General features: G+C 55.6%; 8 protein-coding genes across 8 annotated transcripts; 4 read left to right on the top strand and 4 right to left on the bottom strand.

Annotated features, from left to right (window-relative positions):
• Positions 1-854: 854 nt before the first annotated feature.
• On the top strand, positions 855-1,254 carry CkaCkLH20_12204 (uncharacterized protein; the record flags this gene model as incomplete). The annotated part of the gene is made up of 2 exons (XM_038894917.1): positions 855-892; positions 951-1,254. 2 exons carry the CDS (start codon positions 855-857, stop codon positions 1,252-1,254), a joined length of 342 nt encoding a protein of 113 aa, XP_038739818.1.
• A 40-nt stretch (positions 1,255-1,294) lies between these two features.
• CkaCkLH20_12203 (FAD binding domain-containing protein) lies at positions 1,295-2,845 on the bottom strand (the record flags this gene model as incomplete). The annotated part of the gene is made up of 1 exon (XM_038894916.1): positions 1,295-2,845. One exon carries the CDS (start codon positions 2,843-2,845, stop codon positions 1,295-1,297), a length of 1,551 nt encoding a protein of 516 aa, XP_038739817.1.
• A 665-nt stretch (positions 2,846-3,510) lies between these two features.
• Positions 3,511-5,179, bottom strand: CkaCkLH20_12202 (dihydropteroate synthase; the record flags this gene model as incomplete). The annotated part of the gene is made up of 3 exons (XM_038894915.1): positions 3,511-4,477; positions 4,528-4,736; positions 4,910-5,179. 3 exons carry the CDS (start codon positions 5,177-5,179, stop codon positions 3,511-3,513), a joined length of 1,446 nt encoding a protein of 481 aa, XP_038739816.1.
• A 1,307-nt stretch (positions 5,180-6,486) lies between these two features.
• Positions 6,487-7,676, top strand: CkaCkLH20_12201 (2-nitropropane dioxygenase; the record flags this gene model as incomplete). The annotated part of the gene is made up of 2 exons (XM_038894914.1): positions 6,487-6,770; positions 6,827-7,676. The coding sequence occupies 2 exons, from the start codon at positions 6,487-6,489 to the stop codon at positions 7,674-7,676; spliced, it is 1,134 nt and encodes a 377-aa protein (XP_038739815.1).
• Positions 7,677-8,444: 768 nt separating this feature from the next.
• On the bottom strand, positions 8,445-10,109 carry CkaCkLH20_12200 (uncharacterized protein; the record flags this gene model as incomplete). The annotated part of the gene is made up of 5 exons (XM_038894913.1): positions 8,445-8,782; positions 8,837-9,540; positions 9,596-9,779; positions 9,832-9,967; positions 10,038-10,109. The coding sequence occupies 5 exons, from the start codon at positions 10,107-10,109 to the stop codon at positions 8,445-8,447; spliced, it is 1,434 nt and encodes a 477-aa protein (XP_038739814.1).
• A 418-nt stretch (positions 10,110-10,527) lies between these two features.
• Positions 10,528-11,391, top strand: CkaCkLH20_12199 (uncharacterized protein; the record flags this gene model as incomplete). Its single annotated transcript, XM_038894912.1, has 4 exons — positions 10,528-10,794; positions 10,864-11,048; positions 11,099-11,153; positions 11,206-11,391. The coding sequence occupies 4 exons, from the start codon at positions 10,528-10,530 to the stop codon at positions 11,389-11,391; spliced, it is 693 nt and encodes a 230-aa protein (XP_038739813.1).
• Positions 11,392-15,567: 4,176 nt separating this feature from the next.
• On the top strand, positions 15,568-16,215 carry CkaCkLH20_12198 (uncharacterized protein; the record flags this gene model as incomplete). The annotated part of the gene is made up of 1 exon (XM_038894911.1): positions 15,568-16,215. One exon carries the CDS (start codon positions 15,568-15,570, stop codon positions 16,213-16,215), a length of 648 nt encoding a protein of 215 aa, XP_038739812.1.
• A 4,928-nt stretch (positions 16,216-21,143) lies between these two features.
• On the bottom strand, positions 21,144-22,737 carry CkaCkLH20_12197 (uncharacterized protein; the record flags this gene model as incomplete). Its single annotated transcript, XM_038894910.1, has 6 exons — positions 21,144-21,473; positions 21,578-21,900; positions 21,958-22,249; positions 22,308-22,356; positions 22,418-22,628; positions 22,677-22,737. 6 exons carry the CDS (start codon positions 22,735-22,737, stop codon positions 21,144-21,146), a joined length of 1,266 nt encoding a protein of 421 aa, XP_038739811.1.

Genomic DNA, 22,737 nt, shown 5'->3' with positions numbered 1-22,737 from the left:
CGTGAGCACCGCGGGCTCCGCGGATCATGTCGGACTTGGATGGAACCCGCCGGACGGTCCGGTCCTCCGGAGTCGGCGGTGTTCGAAAAGAAGCAAGCCAGAATATTATCGGGTTCGATATGTGGGTTCGCATGCCATCTCAAGTTTCAAGCTTACCCCCTTTCTTCCTACCCCTAAACCCTGAAACCAGCAACGTACACCTCCAATCCATGTTCGCAGACCTGAGACGTCGACGTCCCCAAGAAAAAACCGCTCTTCATGCCAAGCACGCGTCAGCCCGAACGTCATTACCGCGAGGCCCGCACGAGCCAACGAGATCAAAATCTGGCATTGTTCGTCTGAGGTTGAGATCGGGAAGTGGGAGGACCGCTGCTGGTTCGGCGGCTCCGTGCTTCAAGCAGAGCGACGATGGCGAAAATGTATGTATGTTCTCGTCGCTGAGCTTACGCGGGCTGGACAGACATGAGACGGCGCAGGGAGGCAGGATGACCCCCCTATCGTACGCTCAGCCGCCCTCTTTTTGCGGCCGGCATCAACGCCATTGCAGGTCTTCCTCCGCGGTCGTGGCCAGTAGGACGAACTTGGACGCGAGTCAAATCCACTCTAGACCATACGATCGGATGGCAGGGCTGTCAATTTGAGTCTTGCGATGATCATGGCTGGGGCGCCGGGCTCGGCATTGCTTGTATAAAGGATCTGCGACCCTTCTCTTCTCGGCGACGATCTAACAACACCAGCAAGAGTACACTCAATACATCATCTACGAATCAATAAGTTCATCGAATTGCTCGCATTCTACATCTGGGTACCAGAAAGGCCATTGAAAACCCCGCAACACAAACCCTATTCTCATCATGAAGTGCCTTCTCTCTTACATCATGCTCGCCCTCTGGTAAGCTCAAAGCCTCGCTCATACACTTACACACGTCCAGACTAACACACCAATCCAGCTTCGGCCTCGGCCTCGCACAGCAAGGCACGATCCAGTGCCAATGCAAAGCAACTCTCACAAACTCCGTCATCAGGACCGGCGGCCGCAAGCTCTGCAGTCAGCGCGGCGGTATCCTGAGCGAGGACAACGAGCTCTGCACCAAGCTTCCGGAGAGATTCACGGACGCGGACTGCAAGACTTTGGGAGACTCGTTCCTGGCGAGCTGCGGATCGGCTCGGTCTGAGTTGAAGAGGGGTATTTACAAGCGCGAGGTCGTGCCTCTGTCGACGAGGCCGATCGTGAGGAGACTGTCCAACTTCTAGAATCTACGGATACACAGGCCGCATCTTCATTTCTCCCCTTCTAGAACTCAAACCACTTCTCCAGCGCCTTCTTTAGACCATCAATATCATTTTCTGATTTCTCCTCCACCGCCCATGCAACAAATCCGTCTGGTCTTATCAAGAGGGCGCGGATCCCGCGCCTGTCTTCAACATCCGCGCCGATGTAGTCGACTCGGCCCTCGTATGCCCCGTTGGCAATGAGATCCTTAAATTCCCCGTCATTCTCAAAATCGACGAGGATGCCCCGTCCACCTTCCATCTTCGGACCAAGCCTCGAGCCATCCATAAACGTGAAATCCGGCGTGCTCCGTCCGGCAGCCGGGTGAGCCTCGCCGCCGAGATCGTATCGCTGCGAAAGACCCCATACGCGATCGATGAAGTGGTTGACCCCGTCATCAGTGTTGATGAGATCGCGGATGAGCTTCTGTACCGCGTACCCCGTCTCGTCAGGCCGGAGCGCCGCGACCTGTGAACGGTTCCACTCCAGCACGAACTCCCCGATCGGATGCCTCTCTTTCTCGTACGTATCGACCAGCTCGTAGTCGGTCCCGCCGCTGCCGCCGCCGTTCTCTCTCTCCCGTCGAACCGACGCAGCAAGCTTCCAACCCAGGTTCATGGCGTCGCCGAGGCCGGTGTTCATGCCCTGGGCTCCGAGGGGCGGGTGAATATGCGCGGCGTCGCCGGCGAGGAGGACCCTCCCCCTTCGATACTCCGTCGCCTGCTTGCTGCGATCCGTGAACGCCGTGGCGAGATGGATCGCGGTGATCTGCACGTCCGTCTTCCCCGTGACGCGGTTCAGTATGTCCTGGATCCGCTCCCGGGAGAGCTCCTGCGTGCGTCCCGCGCCGCCGTCGAAGTCCATGAGGTAGACCGTGTCGGGCTTCCTGAAGATGTACATGCCGTTCCTGGTCGGCTGGAACCCCGGCACTAGCCTGTCGGGATGATCCAGGTCGCAGTGGACGACGTACCCGGTCAGGGTCGCCTCCGTCCCGGCGAACTCGAACCCGGCCGCGTGGCGAATGACGCTGCGGCCGCCGTCGCAGCCCACGAGCCACCTGCCCCTGAAGGTCGTCCCCTCCTCTCCCGCCTCGACCGTAATGTCGTTATCGTTCTCTTTGACGATTCTCTTAAACCCGTGACCCCTGAGGATTGTCACACCAAGACTCTCAGCGCGCTCCGCCAACACCGCCTCGATGCGGTCGATCGTGATGGGTCCCGGCATCAGCGAGGGGCCCGGAAGGCGGTACTTCCAGCGGTTGAGGTCGAGCTGGTTGAGGTTGAGCGGGATGCCGGCGAAGTGACCGCCGAACTGCATGCCGGGCCCCTTCGGCGGCAGGTGGGGCCGCTCGGAGAGGTCGTACAATTTGTCGAGGAGGCCGCGGCGGTAGAGGAGCTCGATGGAGGGGAGGTGGAGACCACGGAAGCCAACGGGATTGCTTTTCCACGCCGACTCGGGCTTGACGTCGCGTTCAAGGAGGAGCACGGAGGAGCCGGCGAGACCAAGCTCGCATGCCAGGAGGAGGCCGACGGGGCCGGCTCCGGAGATGATTACGTCGTATAGTTTGGTCATGTTTGCGAGGATTGAAACACGGAGTAGAATTAGACGACCTTAATGAGAACCGAAAAAGAGCTGTGGAACATTGAATATCTTCTGGGTGATGCCAAAACCATGCCTTTATACGAATTTGGCTGTTGCTCCATGTGATGCTTAGCATCGGGCTCGGGCCCGACATGAAGTATTGCATCAGCTTATATTAGACAGCTTCAATACTGAATTCGGGCGCTGTTTTCGGGACCGAAACTTACCCTGATATAAATGAATCCTGTACAGAGCCGACTTACCCGGAATCGGTCAGCATGTCTTGTACGTTTTGTTCATGACACTAACCTTTGAGAGTCTTTGGTGTGGCGCGCTAGTGGGCAAGAGGGCTGAATCGGGGTAATTCGGGGATTCCTGAAAGTCCAGCTGCAATCTTCACCGTTGAGAATAAGACCGTCGTGTCGTGATGACTGTTCAGTTTGATGTCCAAGAGAGTTTGATTGCACATTGTCCATACGCTGTTAACTCGTACTGACGGACGCAAATTGCTAGTATATATGCAATGTCTCGACTCTTTTTTTGCTATAATTTGGCCGTGTACACGTAGATCTATCATGAGCAGTTGACGCTCATGTCCGCTGATTATATCATGTTGAATTTTGTTTCCCCCCCAAACTCCAGGAGCATGCAGTGTCTCATTGTCTGTAAATCGCATCCGCCATCTTGACCACCTGGCACATCTCAACAGCATCGTGAACCCTCACAATGTCCGCTCCGCCCTGGATGGCCGAGACGACCGTGGCCGCCGTACCCCACACGCGCTCCTGCGGCTTCAGCACGCCGGTGATCTTGCCGATGAAGTTCTTGCGGCTGGAGCCCAGCAGCCAGGGAAGGCCCTCGAGACCGGGCCACGAGCGGAGCTCGTCCATGTGGCGGAGGATCTCGAGGTTCTGGGCGCCCGTCTTGGCAAAACCTAGGCCGGGGTCTAGGATGATGCGCCAGCGACGCACGCCCGCGGCCTCGGCCTCGGCGACCCGATCGAGCAGCTCGCGGGCGACGGTGGGGATCAGGCCGTCAGGATAGTCCGTCAGGGAGTTCATTGTCTCCGGGGTGCCGCGCATGTGCATGAGGCAGACAGTGCGCTTGCTGCGGGCCATGTAGGGGATCATGGCCGGGTCGAGCAGGCCGGCGGAGACGTCGTTGATGATGTCGGCACCGGCGTTGACGGCGGCCTCGGCGACGGAGGCGCGCCAGGTGTCGACGCTCAGGGCGAGGTGGGAGAGCTCGGGGAGGCTTCGGACGAGCTTGATGACGGGGAGGACGCGGGCCAGCTCCTGGTCGGCGGGGACCTCGGGGCGACCTGGGGCGGTGGAGGCGCCGCCGACGTCGATCATGGTGGCGCCGGCTTTGGCGAAGGATCGCAGTGTTGAGATGAGGTTCTCGGGGGTGTGAATGCCGCCATCGGAGAAGGAGTCTGGTGTGACGTTGATGATGGCCATGACGTGAGTTTTGCGGCTAGAGGCGAGAGAGAGAAGGGGCTCATGGCCGGCTGAGATGGGAGTCAGTGGTGAGAGTGGTGCTGCCGCTGGAGGCAGCTCATTAAGGTAGTCGAGGGTGAGCTTCCATGGGTTGGATGCATAAAGGGGCTTGTTGGGAATGAGTCTGGATGAATGTCAATTGCTGGCAGTGAGATGAGATATGAGCCAACTTACTCTGCAAGAGGGCGCAGGACAAACTCGCGTTCAGGGATGCCGATGTGAGGAACGGTAAGGCGTGGATGGTCAATCTTCTCATCACCATACATGAGAACGTCGAGGTCGATATTCCGAGGGCCCTTGTCGATAAACTTTTGACGACCAAGCGTGCGCTCGATATCCTGCAGCTCATCGAGAAGGGCTAGGGGTTCAAGCTCAGTCTCGACCTACATGTCATCCGATCAGCTCGACTCAACTCGGCTCAGCTCATCTCCAGGTCAGGTGAAAAACTCAATTACACAAAACAATATTCATGCAGCACGCGCGCGCAATCAGCATCACAAGCGAAACAAGCGATTCCATGCGAAAGCGAAGGTAGGAAGGAGGGTTGGTCACTAACCTCGCATGCTCCATTGACGAATCTATCCTGATCTAGAACATACATGGGCTCCGTCTCCCAGAGGCTGCTTGTGCGCTTCACCTTGATGCCGCGGCGGTCCATCTCGGTGCAGGCCTGCTCGATCCAGCCGACGCGGTCACCAAGGTTGCTGCCGAGGGCAATGTACGCCGTCGTCGGGCCCCTAGGACGGGCGGCGCCCTTACTACCGCATCCGCCGCCGCCGCTACTGCAGGCGCATCCGCAGGCGGATCGGGAGTGGACGGCGGGCATGTTCGGAGACGGGGGCTGGGACCGTGACCGTGTGGTTGGCCGGAGGCGGGCACGGGAACGGGAGAGTGCAGTGAGTGTGGAGGCCTGCGGCGCAGATGATTTGCAGCAGGAGGATGAGGTTGTGTAACAGCTTCTTGGTATCGTGAGATGGGACCGTGCGAGTCGCGGTGTTATGGCCTGACAGCAGCGCGCATTGTCGCTGCGAGCAAGGGCGCAAGCTCGTGAAAGAAGGGAGGGGTGGCGGAGAGGGAGAGGGAGAGGGATCGGAGGTTTCATCATGGCAAAACTCGAAGGCGCCCACTGACAAGTGTGCGCTTGTGTGGTGTTGAGGGTCACCGAGAGAGAATCTTGCAGCCAATGAGGTTTGGGTGTGGTGGTCCCTTTAGATTGAGATGTTTATGTAAGCTGCGGTCCTCAGGGTCCTCGTTCACAATCCATAGGCTCCGATTGATCATCCAATCAAGATGAGAGGTGAAGTGTGCACCGCTCTTATCGTTATCCGTACCTTATCTTATCTGACCGGTCCGAAATTCGAATTGGCTCCCGTCCGTCGATGGTAGCACTCGACCGGACGACATTGAGGTTAGATCATGTCATGATTCGGACAAAGTTTGCGATTTCATTTCCAAACGTTCTGGAACGGAAACCGCTTTAGCTGGTGTTGACTCGGGAGGGCTTTGACCCGCTGTCAGCCACTGTCACCCTTTGTTCGTGTTGTTGTCCGAAGAGAATGCGAAGGACCCAAGTGCTGCATCTGAAGCGTTTACCTTCAGATCGAGACGTCAAACCGAGGTCAGCTCTCCACATCGAAACTCCGTGATGAATCACCCCGGATATCCAATCGATTTATGCTTTCCCTGCAGCAACTTGTGAACGATCCCCCTCTCAGAACTGTGAATGACCCTCGGCATCTTTTTCCCCAGATCCACCCCGCTGGGCTTACCCACTTGCAGGCGCCATCCCCAATCGGGACTAGTCGCTGAGGTCACAGGTGAACCTCGGCCCAGCATGGGCGCATGGCAACGCACTCCGCCCCTTCTTCCCCAGGAAACCAAGCTGGGTGATGCCGAACGCTATTTCTCTTTAAACCGCCGGTTGCCAGCTCCCTCTTCGTTCGAACTGCTACCGCAACTTTCCTTCTTCGTACACAACTCATTCCCCAGCCCAGTCCCTTTGTCTCAGCATCGTTCGCGATCCAATATACCCGGGCTTCAAGTGTCGTATCATATCAACGAAATCAGACAAGATGGCTTCTCCTCGTAAGTTCTTTTCTCCAGAACCCACTATCACATGCGCCGGTCCATCCGCTGACACGTTGCGCGCAAACAGAGCAGATTCGCACCCCCATCACCGATCTTTTCAAGATCAAGCACCCGATCCTCCTGGCCGGCATGAACGTTGCCGCTGGACCCAGGCTCGCTGCTGCCGTCACCAACGCCGGAGGTCTCGGTGTCATTGGTGGTGTCGGATACACCCCGGACATGTTGAAGGAGCAGATCGCCGAGCTCAAGGAGTACCTTACCGACAAGAACGCACCCTTTGGTGTTGACTTGCTGCTCCCCCAGGTTGGCGGCAACGCCCGCAAGACCAAGTAAGCACGAGCGCGCAAACACCACGTCACATTGTGAGCTGACAGGCTTCGCTTAGCTACGACTACACCAAGGGAAAGCTCAACGAGCTGGTTGACATCATCATTGAGTCCGGCGCCAAGCTCTTTGTCTCTGCCGTCGGTGTTCCTCCTAAGTATGTCGTCGACAAGCTCCACAAGGCCGGCATTGTGTACATGAACATGATCGGCCACCCCAAGCACGTGCAGAAGTGCCTCGACCTCGGTGTCGACATCATCTGCGCTCAGGGTGGTGAGGGAGGTGGCCACACCGGAGACGTCCCCACCACCGTCCTCATTCCCGCCGTCGTTGACCTCTGCAAGGGCCACAAGAGCCCTCTCACCAACGGCCCCGTTCAGGTCATCGCCGCCGGTGGTATCCACAACGGCCAGCTCCTGGCCGCCGCCCTGATGATGGGCGCCGGCGCCGTCTGGGTCGGTACCCGCTTCATTCTCACGGATGAGGCCGGTGCCCCCACCGCTCACAAGGACGCCGTCCGCACCGCCGGCCACGACGACAACATCAAGACCCTCATCTTCACCGGTCGCCCCCTGCGCGTCCGCAAGAACCCCTACATCGAGAACTGGGAGACGGAGCGCCAGCAGGAGATCAAGGAGCTGACCGCCAAGGGTGTCATCCCCTATGAGGCCGACCTCGAGAAGCTGATGAACTCCGGCGGCGACGGCGAGGGCAGCGGCAACGGCGGCAGCGACGATAACGCCTCCGAGGTCGACATTGACGACGCCTTGGACCAGTTCCGCCCCTTCCTCATGGGCAAGGCCGCCGCCGTCTGCAACGAGCAGAAGCCCGCCAAGGCCGTCGTCGACGAGTTCGTCACCGACGCCGTCGCATGGCTCCAGAAGGGAAACAAGATGATCGCCAAGCTGTAAAATTGTAAAAAACACCATCTATTACCCTTGCCATTTAACGAATCGGTCACATTATTGGGAGGCGCTAGGGCCTGGAGTTTTGAGGCTCTCTGTACATAAGAATGATCTAGGATACGACTACTAGCATATCATGAATGATTTCCTTTCTTTTCCAAACTGGGTCATTTGCAGTGTGTCATTTCCACCTCTGTGGATGTGGTGATGTGATGAATTGGGCTGTGCGCTTGTTCTGTTGTCCGACTGTGTGTCTGGACGTTTCCAACGACGCATGACCCCTGAAGGCTGTGGTACAGCATCGTGGAACGCGAGACAGTGCACACACGCGCGAATCACATGTCACTCGCGTGCCACAACTCTTAAACGATAAAAGCTCAAATCTATTCATTCATACTTATGTATTACCTAAACCAACAACAGTTTCATCACTCCCGTCGCCGGCCCCAGCCGCAGACCGCGTGCTGGGACGATGCATCATGGAAAACCCTCCCCAGCACGCGTTCCTCCTGACTTGACCCCCTTCCCACCCGCAAGCTCGGTAGAATGGGTTCGTGAGGCAGAGCACAAGGTGTCTGTTCGCAAACCCGCCTGGCCGTTTCTTTTTCCAACGTTTCCCACGTTTCCCTTCCCTTAGAAACCGAGCTCTTCCCGTCCGTAGATGCCGCTGGGGGGTGTGTCTGATATTCTCTCTTGTCGTAGCAAATTTGTCTGTGTGAAAAGCAGTCTTTCGTCCCTTTTTCATATGCCGTTACGCCTTCCCCTCTAGGTCTCTCAGCTGCCAAGGTAGGCACGGATGGCACCTTGGAGCTTCTGGCTGGCCTCGCCTGCCAGCTGGGTAAGGTTCTCGAGGTCGTCGCCGGCGGTGATGCCGAATTTGCGGATGAAGTCCTTGGCGGCACCCTCGAGATCGCCGTACTCCTCGACCGGCTCGTCTTCAGGGCGGCCGAAGTAAGCGTTGGAGGAAATAGATGTGGCTCCTTCGAATCCTTGCAGGCGCGTCTTGGCCTCGGCCTGGGCATTGGGGTCGAACGATCCCTTGCCGAAGAACTCGTCGGAAGAGATACCCTTCTGGGCGCCGAACTTGCTGCGCGCGTATGTCTCGTCGTTGTCTGTACTAATGTCAGTGATGCTCTTCACTTTGAACTGGAGATTCTGTCTCATACCCTCAGAAGCCTTGATGGGTCCAACAGAGCCGAATCCGCCAGCTGCGGCCTTCTTGGGAGCCGCAGCGCCCTTGGGTCCGCCGACCTGACCGAAACCAAGTCTGGCGACGCCCATTCCCAAGCGCTCCACCTCTGCGTTGGACTTCTGGCGAGTGTGGCTGGAAGAGCCGTAACCACCCTTCGGGCTGGTGGGGGTGGGTGCAGAGACGCTATCCACCTTGGCCGCTGCCTTCTTCTCTTCCTCGGCTTCGGGGTCGTATCCGAGCTTCTCGATGCGCTCAGCCTCCTCCTTTGCCTTCTTCTCGGCTTCATCGAAGTCGATCAGATCGGCGGTGACCTTCTTCACGCCCAACTTGGGAGCCTTCTTAGCACCCAGGATGTTGGCCTTGCGGGGACCGCCGGCAGTGGTCTTGCGCAGCGCAGCAGAAGTAGTGACGCGACTGGCAGCGGGCTTGTTGTCGCCATCGGTCTTGGACAGGGGCGATGAGGAGCGGGCGATGTCCTTGCCGGCGCCGTTATTGGCGTTCAAGAACGGAGAAGGGGTTCGGCCGACGGTCGGGGGGGTCGCAGTTCGGGAAACAGGAGGAGTGGGCTTCTTGATGGAGGGCTTGTCCCATGAGGAGAAGAAATCGTCGTCAGGCTCGCCGGATGGGGTAGAGGCGTCGACATCGGTGGCGTCGGTGATGACAACCTCGCCGGGGTATCTGAGAATCGGTCAGTGAACCTGTAATCTGTCCTGGATGTTCAGTCTTGACGCACTCTTGGGCATCTCTGGCGGCCCGTCTCTTCAACTCATCCTTGTACTTGGTGGCAGCGCTTGATTGGTACTTCGTCTTGGGGTCCTTGCTGTTGAGCGCGGCGGTACCTCCGTTTTGCTGAAAGAACTTGGTAGCCGATTCGTTTCCACCGACCTTCATCAGGCGCAATTGATCCCATTGCCACTCTATCGCAGGGGTCAGTCAAAGGAAACGTGGCCTGGAAAGCCGAGGACATACGGTCGAGGTTGGTAGATCGGACGAAAGAGATATGGACACCGAGGTTTCGGTGGTTCGACGAGCAGTCGAGGCAGAGGTAGATACCGAACGGAACAGAGGTCCAGGTAGGGTATTTGGCGCCGCAGTCGAAGCAAATCTGTAGTGCAAAAATAGTCAGAACCAAAGGACACAGAGAGATCTTAACGGGCGCAGGTGGAAGGCATTACCTTGTTCGCAGGCTTCGTCTTCAACTTCTCGAAGATCTTCTGCGACTGCTGCTTAGAAGCAAGTGCAGCCATGTTGACGGTGCGTGCAAGTGACAGAGAAGGGTTTGTAGTTTGTCCAGATGCAATGCGCTGCCGTAAGAAAGGGCGGTCCGGGAAAGGAGAGTGTAGATTGCGGGTATTCGGAGAATGGGTGCGCCAACGAGAGAGCGAAGCAGGGAGCGGAGTTATCTGAATTTCGTGTCCAAAAGTTCAGGAGGCGCTCGCCGCCCTTCGCTGAAGTGGCATGTAATCAGTGCGCTAATCCTCATCCGGCTAGCTCCCTTTTCCCCACAGTGGACTGGTAGTTGGAATTCTGCCAAGGGCGGTCAGCACCTTTTGCAGAGCTCGAGGCCCAGCTACACTGGAGCTCTAGCAACAGACTGCCGAGCTTCCTCGACGACGTTCTCTTCCCAGCGAATCGCCCTCGTACGATGGCTGACGCCGAACCGCCATGATGAAATTGAACACCAGTGCAATCGCGATCCGCGCACCCACGACATTGGGCCTTGCGCCGCGACTGCAACCCTTCCGACTACAGCGCCAATACGCGACACAGACTGGTTTGGGAGCGACAGCTTCGTCCAAGCCGAAGCGGAGGACGGTCACCCCATTCAACGATACCGGAGCTGTTCCCTGGGCGGATCTTTCAGCGGGAGAAAAGGCGGCCAGAGCCACGCAGCAGACCTTCAACTTCGGCTTGATCCTCGCCGGATTGTTAGTGACGGCAAGTCATACGATCATCGTCTCTACCCCGCGGCAACGTAGCTAATGCCTGCGCGCGAAACAGGGTGGAATTGCATACGTCCTATACACCGATGTGTTCTCCCTCGACAGCAAGACTGCGCACTACAACCGAGTCGTAGACAGGATCAGAAGCGATCCGAGATGTATTGACTTGCTGGGAGACCCGAAGAAGATCTCGGCGCATGGAGAGGAGACGAATAACAAATGGCGCCGTGCTCGTCCCCTTGCGTATGTTTTCCGTGTTGTCAAGCATGAACCTGCGTGTCTAACGGCAACAGCTCGACCATCAATACCGATTCTAAAGGTCACGAGCATCTGTTGATGCACTTCCACGTAGGTCTTGATCACTGCGATTGGTATTTCACCGCCTGACTTTAGTCTCTAGGTCGAAGGGCCCCTCAACAAAGGAGTCGTCTACCTGCATATGGTCAAAACACCCAGCAGCGGTGAATTTGAGTACAAGTATCTGTATCTTGATGTCAGAGGGCACCAGAGACTCTACCTGGAGAACGACACCGGGTCTTCTGCTTCTGGAAAGAAGGCTTTCAAGTTCCTGGGCATCAGCTGGTGATGCCAGGAGTAGCAACTGTACTATATCAAGGGGTGTCAGCTGGAATCTATTATGAGCATTGTAGGATACATTCATCAGGAGGTGAGAAGGACTATTCAGTGCGTTTGCTCCATAAAGCTCCCTTGCACCTCATATACCAGCATGCCGCTCTGACTCTCGAGTATCAGTGTAGATAGAAAGTCCAGCGGCTCTCAGTTAACGTGGTCAAGTTCGGCGCAGAGAGCGCTAAAATCGCCTTGGCAGGCTATCACTCCCTCTGCTTGGTGAAGTCGTGTGAGAGCATAGGCACTTCAGGATGTTTCTATAGATAGCTCCTCGGATATCCACAGAAGCTCGGAGGGAGCTGATCAAGCAGTCCATGTTTACTAAGATACAGAAGTTGAGCAGCATTTTCAGCCCATAGAGGACGACATTCGGTCCCTGGCTTCGTAGGTGACCTTGGATAATGCAAGCGGCCGGCTTGCGCCAAACCCCGAAGCTCCGAACGAATCTCATGTCGATCAACCAACCAGGTGAGTGACGACGTGACTCACTCTAGCTGTGAGCACCTGTATGTCCAATCTGTACCGTCTCTTCCAGTCGCGCAACCCCTACCGATGGCTCCGCACCGGCGTCGCTGGCCTGGACAAGACCAAGTCGTATTCGCTGATCTCTCATATTGCTCGACAACTCGATGCCATCCATCCAGCCTGAGTCCGACTGCACATGAATGTACTTAGAATCTCGGAAGATCGTCGATATGTATCCCAGAGTTTCGGGGCCCCGCGCTAAATGCTTGTAGACTGCGCTTAGGATGCCCGCCCCAAACAGCACAAGACTGGAAATCCAACACAATAGTGCCCAGGTCTGTGAAACTACAACCTTGACAACTTCCTTGGTGTGTTTGGCTGGAACTGTGATATTTGGCTCAAAGGTTCCATCAGTGTCGCCGCCTGTTGTGATGTTGGTACCCAGCTGGCTTAGCTGTAGGTACGTGTTAATCAATTGAGCCAGGCGGACGCTGATATCCTCTTCTGTGATTCCTCTCAGAAATTCATATTCTGGTGATTGTAGGCTTCTGAGAGTTGGGTCCTTGAGGTAATAAAGGGAGGTTTCAGACTGATACAATGTAGAGGGCCGAATTACATCCGGGATTACGTCTAGAATCCCAATGAAGTTCGTTAGGAACGACAAGAAGGAAACGTATTCGGGTGGGTGCTGCTTTTGGGAAGGTCTCTGTGCCGTGACGCTGCAATTCTTGCTGAAAGTGGTAGCTGAGCACACAACCCGACTTTCAACGTACTTCTGCTTGACCCTGCAGTATGTTCTGAAACTGAAATCAGTTTCAGGGCCGCTTCTCTTTGCGTGTTGAGAGAAACCTCGAAAGAGGAGTGTCGTGGGGCCTGCTTCTACGCCCTTTTCCTTCTGGAAAAGAATGGGTGCGTACATCTTCTCCAACAATCTCTCATAATTGAGGAAAGGCCCATCCATATCATTGTTTCCCATCCAAATGGGGTCTACGAATCGGTCAAGCGCCAGACTCCACGTTGTGTCTCCAGATAGTCTGCTGGCCCTGGATGTGGGAACGTCATGCCACGTGCCATTGTACAACCGGAATAGCTGCCCGAGGGGTCCATTCCGCTCAAGACTGTTGCGGCTTGATGAAGTTTGTTGCTTTTAGAAGAAACGTTGCCGAACCACTCAATCATAGTGATGTTGCTGCATTCTATGTGTATATAGGCCGACTCGATGAAGAATGTTGTATTCCCATCCTCAATATGACCGACAGGAACGCCTACCAGGAAGGTATACTGTATCGCACTAGTGTCCAAAGATATGTTTCGCCAGACTTGTTCTTTTGCATCATTCAACATAGGTATCTTGATGTTCCCGAAGAGATCCATGGTGTCCCCTTCAATATTCTCGGGTGCGATGACATGCGGTGCGTATAGTGCCGCAAGACGTCGAATACCGGTGATCCATTAATATCCAACTGGGCCCGGTGATTCCCTCCATGATGGAAATTGATTTTTAGAGTTGTTATCGAAGTAGGTCACGCGAGTCTCCTTGTATACGGAATCATGGCGTACTGTCGTCATTTGAAGTAATGATTTTGACCCCAGCGGCGAAAGCGCCAGATGACCAATAGTAAGACAGTCTACGCATTAAATGAACGGAATCGGGCCACTGTAAGAGCTACTCCTCCAACTATTTGACTACTCGAGAGCTATTCAAGGCAGCCGGTTGTGGAAACGTTCTCAACTCGCCATCGGGCTGCTTCAGACATCTGCCGACCGCCTACGGCGAAGGGGAAGGCATGCTCTGATACTAATCACTACGCCTAACGCTGTTACGAAACGTCGCTTTCTATGCAAAACATCAAGAAGCACAAATACCACGTACTTTGAGGGACAGGATTTGAGTATCCCTACCTCGCTGGCGAGGCTATCATGCTCCTCACGACACAGATTGGTCATTCCGTTGTCACAACTTGAACTTCGACGTCTCCTAATCAGGCCGAGTCATTGCTTATTCGCTAAGCAATAAAAGAAGGGTGAATACTTGTATGAGAAGTGAACTCAAGCCAACTAAAATGGGGAAAGTCTGGATCATTCCAGAGACAAGTAAAGGTGATACCCAAGTTCGCGAAGAGTGAACAAGCTAAACCTCATCTGGGTTCATGGTACTATACGTCTGGCAACAGAGAAGCTCAGGTAATTTGAAAGTGATGGTAACAGTATTCACCTTCCTAGCTTACAAGCACGGCAAGGATTGCTGACGTCTTGCCTGAACTCGTCTATACTTGGGTATCTGGGAGTTCCCATTTATCTTTCAACATGAGATTACGATATCTATTCTTGTGAGCCAGCTTCACTGATTCACAAAAAGACGATGGTTAAGTCCTTGACAATCTCGACAAGGGTTTCATTTCCTGGACTCTTTCCCAAGAGATGACATATACTACTTGAGCTACGTGGTTGGCTTTATGCTGCTGGTGTAGTAGGTTCCAATCATTCAAGTCCCACATCAACACGCGGAGAGCCCGGAAACTACGACTTCAGCACTTTATTTGCATTGAATATCCTCTCAGTTATGTGAGCTTTACATATATTATTCGAAGTCATAGGGGTTTCACTTTCAGTTTCACTGGACCGCTGGTCAGGGTATAGGAGCCAGATGAAAAGTCTACTCCAAGACTTCTATACCCGATCAAGACTTCAACATCGTCCCTGCCAAAATCCTCCATCATCAAGTTGGGCTGTGTGGCCACCAAATCTGTGAAAGATTCCATGTAAAATAGAAGGCTTGGTTGGGAGTAAACATCAGAAATTTAATCGCTACATCTAAGTAGAGAGTGCAAGAACCATTGGAGACTTCGAGGGAAAATGGTTACGTCTGAGCTTCCTCCAGAGTCATACACTCACTGAAGAAGTACCGGGTGTGATCTCTCCGTTTTCATCCCACCCGCATCTTCATCCAAAGTGCCGTCTTTCTACCAGTTATGACAGAAACGTAGTCGCCGACGCAAACATTCATCCACCCGCTTATCCTGTCAATTGAATGTGGAAAACAGACGTTGAGCCCCGAGCGGTTGGCGGCCTCTTTGAGGTCCAGACCACGATCTTGTTGAGCGTCATTCAATCACACTCAATTCTACCACAGACCACACGTTCGTTTTTCTATTTTCCCCAGCGTAATTGAAACCAACCACCAGCAGATAAAGAATTCGCGCAAAGAAGTTCCGAATATCCCTCTTGGCTCCCTCAGAGCCACGTAAGCGGGACCGTAAGCAGGCGCCGCCGTCAGGGCGCTTGATTCGCCCAAGCCGCTTTTCAGCTCTGTTGCCTAAAACACCACCTGCACTTCCACCACCCAGACACAGGCACCCGCAAACATGCCAAAAAAGCTGGGGTAAACGGAATGTGGCACACACGTCAAAGCACCGGGGCAGACTTCAACGACGGACTAACCGGCGTGAGGCGCAGAAGGAAGCCGTGTCACAAGGTGCATATATGGACGATTTGCCGCCTTTTCCCCAGGCAGAACTTCGCCGTCTTCTGCACGTACAGCCACGCAAATCCGCCCTACAGATTACTCTAAAACCATAGTCTCCGTTTTAAAGGCATCCGCCTCAATCCACCGCACGTGCTTCGTCGACGTCAAACCCGAACTTTGAAGTAGTCCTCCTCCCGTCAAATGTGCATCCCTCGCCCGCGGAGACACAGATCCTCCTCCAGCACGACCTCTCCCATCACAAACCTCCCCTACGACCGCCTGGAATCGCCGCCCCCGACGCCGCGAATGGCCCCCAAACCACTCACCACCACCTCAGCGATGCCGACCATCGGCATGCCGGGACCCTCCTCAGCCCGCGTCTCCTCCCAGCACGAGCGCCTGCTCCTCGAGCTCCTCCCCTTTAAAGAAGCGTCCAAGTTCCACGAGTGGCTCGACAGCCCCTTCGTCCGCGGGCCCTGGAACGAGTTCCACGCCGACTTCCTCCTCCGGTGCGGGGCCGCGTCCGGAGGAGGCCCGTCCGGTGGTGGTGGCGGCGCCGGCATCCCGGAGCCGGACAAGGCCCGCACCGCGCAGGCCGCGCGCGAGGCCCTCAACTCCAAAAAGCCAAAGTTCCTCGTCTACCACCCGGACAAGACGGGCTGGACCGCCGAGGACCACTACGTGCGCTTCATCATCACCCTCGTCGCCGACAACCTGCTGCAGAACCTGTGGTACGAGTCCGAGTGGAAGAAGCGGGGGCTCGACATCGCAAAGGCCGCGTACGAGGTGCTCATCTTCCTCAAGGCCACCCTGTACGTCGACCCCAGCCCGCCGAGTTACTCGGCATGACGTCGGGCGGGCGGGCGCGGGGTTTTCGTTTTCTTTCGAGTTTTTGTTGAGTCGTTCGCGCGGGATCTTGGGGCGCTATGGGATCGGGCGCACAATCGGCGTTTGGGTAATGGGCGTTTTTGGTTGTTGTTTTTTGACTCTCATGTGCTGAGGGGGGAAGGTCTTGCATGGCATGAACCGATTGAATTTCCTGGCAAGGTTGGCCAATCGCGACGGCGGGTGGGTGTTGTCGATGCCCTCATGGCAAGATCAGATCATCTCGCGGAATCTAACAGAGACGTTCCCTTTCACATGGCAAAAAGAGATATTCCGTCATAAGACACACGCAGGGACAAATGTTGAGATCGAACAAGCTCCCGTCCCGCCCCGCACCCGAGGTTAAGTTGAAATCCGCATTGCCGGAAAGCTTCACCCCAGGATGACGAAGTTTAGAGCTTGGTCGCATAGACATGGAGTTCAGCCAAACAGAGACGTTCTGGACTATTACCGGTTATACGTGTTCCGGATCAGCCCAGGTTCTCTGGTAATTGCCCTGCCGCGCGAGAGAGAGGGGACAACTTGCTTGTTACCTTTCATGCGGCATAAGCAACCAGGAACCAGTTCCGAAAATGCGGGCTCGTTGTTGAGTTGGCATGTGACAGAGAAATGGTTCAGAGAAGTTAGAACTCAGAGAACAGAGAGAACCGCAACTACATCCTCCCGAGTTTGGCCAGCATACTTTCCGATGCGAAACATGACAACTGTCCCGGCGAACTCTGGCCAACTTCCGAATTATGAACGAACCAAACCTCGAGGAGATCACTAGTCTACGAACACACCCCCTCTCAGTTGAGCCCGCAAAAAACAAGTTGACACATGCTGCGAAAAAGGCCCGATGTACTTCAGTTACGTGTTGTACAATACATCTCAGTTTATGTATCCTCGGTTACCCGTTCTTAATAGGCCGGAGACTTTTGTGGGATAAAGAGACGTGTGAAAGTCACCGCGTCTTCTTCTTCACACGACCCCCTTCCATGTCCATATGCATGGTCCACAAGTTTGCGCAATCAAGTTTCTTGCGACGACCACACACCCGGCTGGCACTTGCAATGCCAAGGACAAACATTGGATAGGAAGAAACACGCCGGGAAGTGTAGTTGCGTGGACATGTCGATGTGCAGTCTAGACCTTCAGCGCATATGCAGGACGAAAATCGTAGTAGGCGATCAGAGCCACTCTGGCCAAGAGGGGGTGATATTGCAACGCTCCCCAGTGGCAAAGGAGCTACTTAGACTCCAGTGAAATTGTGACCGTAAGAGCCACAGCCCTCTTCAGCCTCAGCAGCCCTCTACAATGACAGAGTCAAGCGCTTGCGGCGGGATCACGGGGGGCGATCTCGGGGAAGACATGGGAGGGACGGGAGGGGGTGGACGGGTAGGCAGGCGGGGAAGCGGGATGTGCAAGGTCCCCCAGATGCAAGTCATCGCAGCGAGGTTGACGGCTCTGTTGATAATTTCTTCTTTCTGCACACTCTTCGCCGAATCTTGCCTTGAAGCTCGCGCGGGTTTCTGGAGGGCTAGTGTAGAAAAGCATGCAGACCGACGGGATGCATCGTCCGGCAGTGGGAGCGGTAACGGCAACGGCTGCGGCATTTGGGGACGGTGGTGACATGAGACGAGAAACGGGTGCTTGGATGCCAGCGAAAGGAGATTGCGGAGACGGGGAGAGAGAACATTGACAAACAGCAAAACAAACATTGTAGCAGGTGTAGCGAAAACAATGGGCGAGTGTGTTGTGAAGTCGTAGTTGGATGGGGAAGAATGCTGTTTTCCGGGGCGCGGGCGGCGCGGGTGCGGCTCACACAATAGAAGCTTGGTTGCAAGAACAAACCGGGGGTTGTCCGCCGCCCGTGAGGATCCGGGAAGATGGAGCCAGGGTTAGACGACCTCCGCACGATTGAGCGGCATTGTGGGCTGACCAAGAAGCGGGAGGCGCCTGTGAGAGGGTTCTCGTGCAGCAAAATCGTCTCAACTCAGCGTCGGGATCTGATGTTTTTTTTTTCCCTCTCGCCTTGGCCCGCACCGCGCACCGCATCGTACCTTTTCTCTCTCCGCTTCCAACCCCATCTGTGGCTCTCCAACTTCGTGGGTTGCAATCGGATGCGCGGCGAATGGGCGATCTGTATGCGAGGGAGCGGGAGCAGCAGCAGTAGTGGCAGCAGTAGCAGCGCAACGTAAGGCAGCCCGCGGCCCCCCTTCTGGCCATGGACAGCGTTGTAGTGATATCCAGGCCCAGGTCCAGATGCCCGTCGTAGATCCCCGGCTTGCGGGCAGAGGGAGAGGTACGATATAGTACAGAACACAGAGTGGCTGCCAAGCAGCAGCGAGATGGTGTTTGGTGATGATGATGCCGGGGTCGTCACTGGACGATGTGATATCGTATATGTGACTCTCATGCTGCGTGGCTGCGAGTGGACGCGTCAGTAGTTTGTCGATCCGGGCAATCAATCTATGCTTTTCTTAGATTGTGTTTCTGTCCACGGCATCGCTGTGGTGCGGCTAAAGTCATGGCTGGGGTTCCGGGGAGAGATGTCGACTGATCGGACAAGGCCTTGGAAGAAACAGCGTTTCAGGCGATGCGGACTGGCTCTCACCACCTAACGCTTCAATCTTGGCAGTATCTCTCTGTCGTCGCACCCTCTACACGACTCTCTGTCTTACACCGTCTCGGCTAGTCTGGACCGGCGGCGGATAGACCAGTCGAAGGCCGCGATGGGCTGCGTTTGTAGTCCGGGACCGGGATCTGGTGCGGGATAGGATGATCTCCCGATTTCCAAGATCGTAAGATGGAATGGCGTTATGTTGGACAAAAGAGCGGAGAGACAACCGGAGAGATATGGCGGAGAAAGGACGTTACGGAGAGAAGGGTGAATTCCACATCCTTGGCCGGTTCCGTCGGTGAGATTAGTGGCCACTCTATTCATCCTACTGCGAGCCTGTGATGCAACGCGACCTCAACTTCGGGAAGGAGAGGCGATGGATGGCCAAGTTGTGTGTGTGTATGTATGTGTGTGTACTGTGCGCGTGTCACAATGGCATACGACCACGGTGAGTTCGCAGCGTAAAGTTCCAAACGCAACTGGTGTACTGCGGTACAAGGACCCAGGAACCCGACGTCGTCATCAGTCCGCGTTCTAGACCTCGAGTGAAGTCGGAGAATATCAAGCACGTACGTACAATGTACGTGTGTTGCCAGTTGCTAACTCTGAGTAGAGTTGGTGGGAATAACCTCAAACCAACCAATGCGGGTTGATGGGGCTGTATTATGTCACCAATTGAAGGGATCGCGGCATTAAACAGCGTTTGGGTGAGGAAATAACTCACTCACCACGATTCAAACCTCAGCAGAGGGAATTTCTTGCACGCTGTAATTCCGCGCTGGATGGCGTCTTTCTCGTGGGAGGACGGGACCGTCGCAGGGCTGGTGCTTCAACAGTCTCCAGTCTCCAGTCCCCAGTCTCCGTTCTCCAGGAGCTCCAGAGGGTCTGGAGGGGTGCGGATAGCTGAACGTGCTCCAAGTCCAAGATCTGGGGCTTTGACGGAGGGCGAGATAGTCGCGAGCGGGATGCGACAGGCCAATTTGGGGGACACAAGTACCGCAAAGTCACTCTCCCCAGAGGGATACCTCTCGTCGATTTCGGTGGACGGGCAGTGTCCAGAGTGTCTTCAGCGCTCTTTCTTGCGCTACGGCGGTATTCCGTTCAGGATGTCGGGAGACCCTAACGTTGAAGAGGGCATGAACTCCACAGCGATGAATGTTCCCTTGGTGGTGAGAATATTCATCGTGCCCTGTGTGGAGGGTACGCCACCTGGCCAAGGCCGTCCTGCCAGTGTCCATATCGGAATCCAATAGACGAATGGACGACGAGATACGTCCCACGGTCCAGCGCTTTGGCGTCCTTGTTCCTGACATGGAGGTGCTGGGTGCGCTGGGGGAGAAGCTTGGCGCGCCGGTAAGCCTGGCAGCGGCTTCGCGGTGCTCCAATAACAGCACATCTTCCGCTGTGCAGTGTGTGCTGTGTGTGGAGCGCCTCGATCTGACGCCATATTTTCCTTCGAGAACAAACGGGGCAGCAGAAGAGTTTCCCCACGAAAACCCGCGGCACCCCGGCTCTCGACCATCACGGTCCTCCCTTTTTTTTCTCGTCGAGCCTGCGAGCCTCCGAGCCTCCAGCCGCATCCGGACTTGCCCGGGTCTAACGACTGCACCAAGAGTCCAGGATCCAACTCATCCTTTGCCTCAGCCTCAGTGAGCCACGACACGACTGCAGTCACTGATGCGGCTTACCAACACATCACGGTGGAGTCCCCAGACCAAGCTCGCAAGCCCAGGACTCCAGCTCCCGCACCGTCACCCCAGCTTGCCCAGCCCAGCACCTCACCCAACCTTCTTTTTGCCCGGCCGATGACGGGCGAAGGGGGGCATCTGGGCGGTCCGCGTCAAGCCGACATTTGGCCGATGGTGACGATGAATTTTCATGCTCTCGGTGGAGCCGGTCCTTGACCGACCGCTGCTTCCTATCGGTCCTTAACCGCTGAATCTCTGGCTGGTGGCGGGTCGCCGCTGATATTCGGTGGAGTTATTTGGTTTTTTTTCTCCCTACGGAGCATTCCCGCCTCATAATTCCAGTCCTCCAAAGGCTCACACTTCGCGAGTCTCGGAATTTCTCCTGTTTTTCCTTGTTAGAATTTTCTTCTGCAACTGAGTCTCGTCAAAGTCTGGGGCTGCGTTTTTCCGGGACCACCAAAGGGGGGCCAACAACGACTTCGGACTGGTACCGTATTATCGATTCATGCTCGTCCTATCTGTCGGCCAAGCTCCGGACCTTGGCCCGGCCCTTCTCCAGCCGGGCCTGGTGGCCTTGCCTGCTTGTGCTGAAAATACTCGGCTTATTCGTCGTTACCTCGGCCACTAGCCGCCCTGTCCTCCACTTCTTCTGCCTCGTCGTCCTTGTCATCATTATCGCCGTCGCCGCCGCCGCCGTCTTCTTCGTCGCTCGCGGCCTGCGTTCCCAGGAGCAAGTCTTCGCTGCCTTGCCATTGCGGTGGCATCCCGGGAAGTGCCGCGTCGTCGTCTTGTGCCCACCCGTACTCCTCGTCGTCTTCGTCGCTGTCGGGCACCTCGAGACCGGCTTCTGCCAGCTTGCGCTTTGCCCGTGGAGTCGTCGATAGCAGCACCGATGGTTGGCTAGTGTCGTAATGCACGCCAATCAGGCCCGTCTGTCAACACAACGTGGAGTGTCAGCCAACCTAATCTCCCTTCTCGGAAACTCCGCATCTGCCACATTATGCCGCACTCGTGAATGCCCAACAAAATTACTGACCGCTTCAACTCTGAATGCTGCTGCGCTCTGCATCGAGTCCGACCCAGCCTTGCCGTCTAGCTTCTGCACGCCAGCGAAGCACACACTCGACGGGCTGCCATCCCTCCAGACCCAGTCTCTGAAGAGCACCAGCCGCGTAGATACCCCCTGCTCCCAAACCCCAGCGTTAATGGAAGGAATGAGAGTCGGACTCCGCTCCGATTGCATCTTGGTCGCGCATTGCGACAAGACCACAACAGCACAGTTTCGCGTCGCTGCTAGCTTCTGGAGCGCGCTGACGATGTACTGCAACGCTTGCAGTCGCTTTGCTGATGGTCCTGGACCTGCATATCATCAGCATATGCCCCGCTCATACAGTCGACTTGAACCGGCTTGCAGACCTTTGCCTTGTAGCGCTGCTTTCCTTCCATCGGGTGCTTTGGGGAAGGCGTGATTCACCAGCGCCGATAGCGAGTCGATGACCACTAAGGCCGTGTTTGCTGGTACTGTCGTCGCTGAGGGACGGCAAAGCAGCGCAACTAGATGAGGCAGACTTGGACAAGTGTAGTGGGTGAAGTTGTCTCGACCTAACGATTCTGCTTGGTCTTCCGTCGATGTAGAGGCACCCTCTACTGCCTCAATCACCGCGGCGAGTCGTCGTCCACATAGTAGATAGGCGCAGTCTTGAAGGAACTGTCAGTCTTGTCGTGCTCTGATGCGATGCAACGCGGGCTAAGATGAACCGACCTACCCACACGGCACCATGGCCCTCGCGAAGAGCATTCGCAACGAGTTGGATGCTAGAAGTGGAAGAACAGGATTAGTACCGCACTGTATCTTGCGTGGCTGGTGAAGTAATACCCCAGGGCCGTCTTGCCAGAACCTGGCGGTCCCCAGATCTCGGTGACCTGGCCTTTCAGAATGCCTCCCGGTCGTTTCGAGTCCGAATGTTCGGAAGAACCAGAAGCATCAAGTGTTTTGTCCAGACTCTCCAGCCCGGTAGGAATATGCCTTGACAGGTCTTCGTCCAAGTCTTCTAGCACCTGTGCAGCGGACACAGTGGGCAATCGGTCTGCGTCTCGTCAGTGCTCAGATCCTACTGCTACGGTGACAAACGTACGCGTGGAAGGAAGATCGAAGCTGGAAATATCCTCCTCATGAACGGAGTGGTATTTATCCAT

The sequence above is a fragment of the Colletotrichum karsti genome (genome assembly GCF_011947395.1).
Source record: "Colletotrichum karsti strain CkLH20 chromosome Unknown Scaffold55, whole genome shotgun sequence".
NCBI lineage: Eukaryota > Fungi > Ascomycota > Sordariomycetes > Glomerellales > Glomerellaceae > Colletotrichum > Colletotrichum karsti.
The sequence above is the reverse complement of the archived record's forward strand: the minus strand, read 5'-3'. Positions and strand labels throughout refer to the sequence as shown.